Source organism: Seriola lalandi, unplaced genomic scaffold (genome assembly GCF_002814215.2).
Source record: "Seriola lalandi dorsalis isolate HSWRI2012SDOR001 ecotype SW California unplaced genomic scaffold, Sedor1 jcf7180002053696, whole genome shotgun sequence".
In the NCBI taxonomy this organism is placed as follows: domain Eukaryota; kingdom Metazoa; phylum Chordata; class Actinopteri; order Carangiformes; family Carangidae; genus Seriola; species Seriola lalandi.
The window spans coordinates 3,760-9,691 of record NW_019524249.1 but is presented as its reverse complement, the minus strand read 5'-3'; the positions used below and the strand labels follow the sequence as shown (position 1 = coordinate 9,691).

Sequence of the window (5,932 nt, the reverse complement as noted above, 5' to 3'; positions counted from 1 at the left end):
TCATAAAAACGTCATAATATAGTAAGTCATAAATACGTCATGGTATAGTAAGTCATAAAAAGGTCATAGTATAGTAAGTCAGAAAAAGTCAGAAAAACATCATAGTATTATAAGGTACAAAAAGTCATAAAAACGTCATAGTATACGAAGGCATAAAAACATCATAAAAACGTCATAGTATAGTAAGGCATAAAAAGTCATAAAAACATCATGGTATAGTAAGGCATAAAAAGTCATAAAAACGTCATAGTATAGAAAGTCATAAAAACGTCATAGTATAGTAAGGCATAAAAAGTCATAAAAACGTCATAGTATAGTAAGTCATAAAACGTTATAGTATAGTAAGGCATAAAAACATCATAAAAACGTCATAGTAGCCTATAGTAAGGCATAAAAAGTCATAAAAATGTCATAGTATAATAAGTCATAAAACGTCATAGTATAGTAAGGCATAAAAACATCATAAAAACGTCATAGTAGAAGTCATAAAAACGTCATAGTATAGTAAGTCATAAAAACTTCATAGTATAGTTAGTCAAAAAAACGTTATAGTATAGTAAGTCATAAAAACGTCATAGTATAGTAAGGCATAAAAAGTCATAAAAACGTCATAGTATAGCAAGTCATAAAAAGGTCATAGTATAGTAAGTCATAAAAACTTCATAGTATAGTTAGTCAAAAAAACGTTATAGTATAGTAAGTCATAAAAACTTCATAGTATAGTAAGGCATAAAAAGTCATAAAAACTTGCTGCATGTCATTCCCCCTCTCTCTGCCTCATTTCCTGTCTGTCTCTACTGCATTATCAATAAAGGCATAAAAAGCCCAAAAAAATTTACTTAAAAAAAAAAAGTCATAAAAACGACACAGTATAGTAAGGCATAAAAAGTCATAAAAATGTCATTATTGTAAATCATTGAATGTCATGCATAACAAGGCATAAAAAGCTGTGGTAGAGTACTAAAAGTCATATTATACTAAGACATAAAATATAGTATAGTGAGGCATAAAAAGTCATAAAATAAGAAGAAATAAAATGTTATATTATAGTGTGTCATAGTAAGGTAAAAGGCAAAAGTCATCAAAAATCATAGAATAGTAAGATATAAAAACTTTTTTTAAAACGTAGGTATAGGAAGGAATAAATAATATAGAAAGTTATAAAAAGTCTTAGTATAGTACGGCAACTAAGTCATAAAAAACATAAAAACCATGAAAAAAGAATGGCAGACAACACAAGGAGGTGGTTAAACAAAAGTAATTTATTTACAAAAAACGAACTTGCATCAAACAACAGAAGATAAAGAAAAGCACAGCTGGCACGTGGTCTGTCAGAGAGAGAACGAGGATGGTTCTCGGCCATCAGAGGCCTGAGCTTCATGGTGGGAGGGGCCAGCAGATGGATGAATCCCTGCTCTTCTGAAACGTTGTTTATCTTGCAGCTGCTCTTGTTGTTGTCGTCAGTCAGACACTAAACTGACATGTACCGTCTCACATTAAAGACAAACAGCAGCTCAGTGAAGATCCAGCTGCTTCCTGTCTGCCTGTTACTCTGAGCCAATCAGAACACAGCCTCACCTTTATCATCAGAGTTTATTCAGTATGTTCAACATGAATGTGAAGCCAGAAGCTTCAGGAGTCTATGACACAGTCAGATTCCACTCTTCATCTTCACCCTCATCTTCATCAGGATCAAAGTCACTCCAGGAGAACTGGTTCACCTGAAACAGACACAGATCCTGACTGATTATCACGTTTACACCTGTGATCAATAACTAACACATGACTTACATTAACATCCAGATCATACAAACATATATATATATATATAAATATGTGTGCACTTATATATACACATATTTATATTTAAACATTATTTCAAAGATATCTGTAAATATAATCAGTATATTGATCTACATTACTGTATAAATAAAGATAGAAAAGATTATACACACAGACAGGTGAGTTTACCTGGATAACTCCTTCAGTTTGCTCAGGTACACACTGATCTGAGGTCTGTCTCACCTCCACCATCACTTTACCATGTCCTACAGAGACACAGAGTCAGAGAGAGAGAGTTGTTGTAGTAGTAATAGTAGCAGCAGTAGCAGTATTTTTAGTAGTAGCAGTGGTTAGTAGTAGTAGTAGTAGTAGTAGTACCCAGTAGTATGAGCAGTACTGTAGTGAAGGCCTGGACCAGAGCTTTCTCTCTGACCCTCTTCTGTAGGAAACAACGTTTCTGTAGCAACACATCTGGACCTGAGCGAGAGAGAGAGAGAGAGAGAGAAGGTCAACATACACCTGTCATATGAACCTGTCTTTAATCATAATGTGTAGTATAAACCTGGTCACCTGTTGTACCGTCCTCACCTGTGCAGGTGAAGGTGTCCTCCACCACAGCTGCTCCTCTGGTCGTCTGTCTGTGACGGGGGAAGGAGAGTTGCAGCAGACAGCCAAACCTCAGCCTCCTCCTCAGCCCCCCCTCCTCACCTTCACCACCGTCTTCTTCTTCTTCATTGGTGAGCTCCTTCAGCTGAGGATGACAGACACAGGAAGTCACCTGCTGTCACACTGACTCACCTGTGTGTAAACGGATTAAGTGTGTTTCTCACAGTGATGATGTCAGAGGTCCAGCCATTGAATCCCAGGCAGTAATTGGCCAGTTCCAGGCAGCGGGCGTGGCTCAGAGGTCTTCTGCTGTCGCACAGGAAGTGAGGTGTCTGTTTGGTGCTCAGCCTCACCTGAACACACAGGTAAGTTACAGGTAAACCTCTGACAGCCACACAATTTGCTCAGCAGCAGACAAAAGAAAATAGGATCTGTGTAACCATGACAACGTGTTTACAACTCTCCATCAGGTGATTGATCCAAAAGCTGATCAACAGGAAACAGCTGAAAGCCTGTCGCTGTATAAACTTCAGTAGAAGAAGAAGCCCATGTGTAGAGAGTGTGAGGTGGTGACCTTGAGTGGAGCGCTCTGGAACAGCGAGCCTCCGTCGGTGTGACGTTGAGCCTTCGACGCCTGAGCAGCAGAGTAGAACTTGACGAGGGCGGAGAAACCGGGGGGGTGGAGGGGGCTGTTAGGACTCACCTTCAACAGGTAGAGAGGACCGAAAGACGAGAAGACACCACACAACCTGTCCTACACACACACACACAACGTCACTGTTAAATCATCAACGTCTCAAACATTTTACGTAGAAATCACTGAGTCCAGGTGAGTCTGGTTCATCAGGGTTAACAGTCACAGCCCGCTAACAGCAGCCATGCTGGGCCGTGTCCGTGGAGACGTCATGCAGTAAAACTGTGGGAAATCTGAACACCGCTCATGTTCATCATATGTAAACTGATTCTTTCAGGTCAGTGTTCACCAAAAATATGAACGTGTTCAATGAATGCCGTTCACTGAAGCTGCTCATGCACAACACTGAATACTAATACTAATACTGAATACTAATACTATAATTGATGATTTCATTTCTTCTATTGAAGAAAAACCAGTGAATGTCTCTGCAGTGACCAACCAGGTATTTCAATGTGTTTTCTTAGAAGTTTCAGCAGATTTTCCTCCAGCACCTCAGTGACCTCTGACCTGATCAGCTGACCAAAGGAAAATATCACGTGATTTAATTCAAATCATACTTGGTGTGTTCTAAAGTAAAGCTGGACTGAAGTTCCTCTACAGTGACACCTGGCAGTAGACTGTGCTGCCAGGTGTTCAAACGGCTGATTTCAGAATGGAGTTTGGTGCATGATGCCACAGACCGTCTGTACTCTCTGATACTACAGACGCTTCGGTCTGTAATCCTCAGACCTGGTCCCCAGCTGGACTCACATAGATTTCAGCCTCAGTGAGAGATGGCTGGATGTCCCACACAAACAGAGTCTTATTGTTCTCCACAGGGACCACGAACTCCAGGAAGTCCACCTCCATCACACCTGCAGAGGGAGGACAGAGGAGTAAGAGCGGGAACAAGCCGCATCAAACAGCGCTCCATGCGAGCGGAGACATCTTAACTGCAGAACTGCGTCACCATAGAAGAAGAACCGAAGGCTACGGCTTACACGTGACCTGTCAAAAAGATATGCATTACCAACTTTTACAGTTAGAAGTGATTGATGGAAACTAACGACCAGCAGCCAATGATCAGAAAACACCTGAAAACACGTCATTAACGTAAACAGAGTCTGACACTGTGTTTTATACAAATGACGGTCGTTAAAGTGAAGTAGCATGTATCAGCACAGCAGCTTAAAACCACTGATGTTTGAATGGAGTCTGTCAGAGCCACACACGAGCTAACGTAATGACGGCTGACGTCAGTTTCAATATACGTCTGTCCGTCCATTTACCCGTCAGTCCGTCCGTTAACCGTCAGTCCGTCCGTTAACCGTCAGTCCGTCCGTTAACCATGTGTCGGTCCAGTCTCCGGTTGTTTTTTAAACTCGGTAAAGTTCATTTCTCTCACCGTCACTCTTCCGTTCTCACGGGACAAACAGAATTTACCGCGCTTCCGCTGAGGGGCGGAGTCTGCTGCAGTAACCAATGAGGATTCAGTGTAAGAATGACGAGCGGCAACAGACCAATCATGGTGTCCTCACAGACACTCAGCGTGTTCACTGTATTTTATATTTAAAATGTAATATTTAATGCAGTTTTTATTTATTTTAACTGGTTTTATTGGATTTACATTGATCTGTTTCATAGTTATAGTTATTCAAATGTGTTATAATGTAAACATAAGTTTTTAGCATCAAACAAACTGGAAAATCACATTTGTTGTTTAAGGTCACAGAAAAGAACAGCTCACTGAAATAAATGAGGTCATGTCATGTCAATACAGTGTTTGTTTTAGAAATTAATTATTCATCTTAACATCAGATATTTACAATTTGTTTGTTTTCACATTCGTCTGGATTATATCTGTTACACAGCAATAAAATATTTCATGCAAACAATCTGTGTTGCTTTTATTTAGAATATCAACATGCCGTTTATGCACACGGGTATGTTTGTGTGTTTGTTAGTGTTTCCTCACTGATGTCAGATCTGTTTCTGTGCTGATGATTCTTCTTTCATTTCACGTGTCAGTTGATCAGATTTGATATTTCTGATCAAATCTCAGAGAAGGAAAGTTTGTGATGGTTCAGAGGTCTGGAGGGTCTGCACCCTCATCTGGATCACAGGGATGTCTGTGACCAGGAGACGGAAACCAGCCCCACGTCTTCTGGTCCAGGGTGTCCATGCTGCTTTATTCTGTTGTTTTTTCTTTTAAATATATAAATAATAGAAAATAAGGGATGAAAACTTCAGTGAAAGACAAATACATAATAATTTGAAAATTAAATAATTATAATAAATAAATAAAAATATGAAAGTAAATACATTAGAAAGGTTCATCATATATAAAGCTATTGCTAAGAGACAAAGTGAAGCTGAAAACTTCTAATAATGAATAAAAAATTCCCACATAATAAAAAACTGAAATGACATCAGCAGTTATGACATCACAGCGTTGCATCGTCAGACCAGAAAGTGAAAATGAGGTTGACCAGCTGTCAGTCAAACTCCAGAGAAAAAGGAAACAGGTGAGACATGACCTTCACAATAAAATCCTAACGTTTCTAACATCAAACTGGAAAGTTTTCCACCGCTCTGCAGTTCATGAGATCTTTTATTCTGACACAGAGACACTGAGTTTCACATCTGTGTGGCAAAAACCTGGATCTTTACTGTTGTGTCAATAAAGAGATAAAGTGCAATGCTTTTATTTTGTAGAAGTGAGCATGTGACTTCCTGTGAGGTTTAGAAAATGAAAGTGAAGGGACTTCCACAGCAGAAATGAGAGAATATTCCCCCAGAGTGAATGAATGAAGATGTTTGATTCACTCATTCATCCACATCTGTATTTTAAAAAGTAACTGAGTACAT

General features: G+C 39.2%; 1 protein-coding gene across 3 annotated transcripts; it reads right to left on the bottom strand.

The window, feature by feature from the left end:
* Nucleotides 1-1,242: 1,242 nt before the first annotated feature.
* On the bottom strand, nucleotides 1,243-4,522 carry rdm1 (RAD52 motif containing 1). 3 transcript variants are annotated; one of them, XM_023401564.2, is made up of 8 exons: nucleotides 4,470-4,522; nucleotides 3,836-3,939; nucleotides 2,963-3,142; nucleotides 2,613-2,741; nucleotides 2,353-2,533; nucleotides 2,161-2,259; nucleotides 1,972-2,048; nucleotides 1,243-1,721 (listed from the first exon to the last, which is right to left on the bottom strand). In XM_023401564.2, exons 2-8 carry the CDS (start codon nucleotides 3,932-3,934, stop codon nucleotides 1,641-1,643), a joined length of 846 nt encoding a protein of 281 aa, XP_023257332.1. In that variant the 5' UTR covers nucleotides 3,935-3,939; nucleotides 4,470-4,522; the 3' UTR covers nucleotides 1,243-1,640. The 3 variants fall into 3 exon arrangements, with proteins under 3 accessions (XP_023257332.1, XP_023257334.1, XP_023257333.1); XM_023401566.2 differs by having other exon boundaries at nucleotides 2,371-2,533; XM_023401565.2 differs by having other exon boundaries at nucleotides 4,354-4,482.
* Nucleotides 4,523-5,932: the final 1,410 nt, after the last annotated feature.

Coding starts and splice junctions, on each gene's coding strand:
- rdm1 (XM_023401564.2), bottom strand. CDS start 3,934: ATGGAGGTGGACTTCCTGGAGTTCGTGGTCCCTGTGGAGAACAATAAG. Junction 2,742..2,962: donor TCCAGAGCGCTCCACTCAAG/GTCACCACCTCA, acceptor CTGTGTGTTCAG/GTGAGGCTGAGCACCAAACA. Junction 2,260..2,352: donor AGGTGAGGACGGTACAACAG/GTGACCAGGTTT, acceptor TCTCTCGCTCAG/GTCCAGATGTGTTGCTACAG.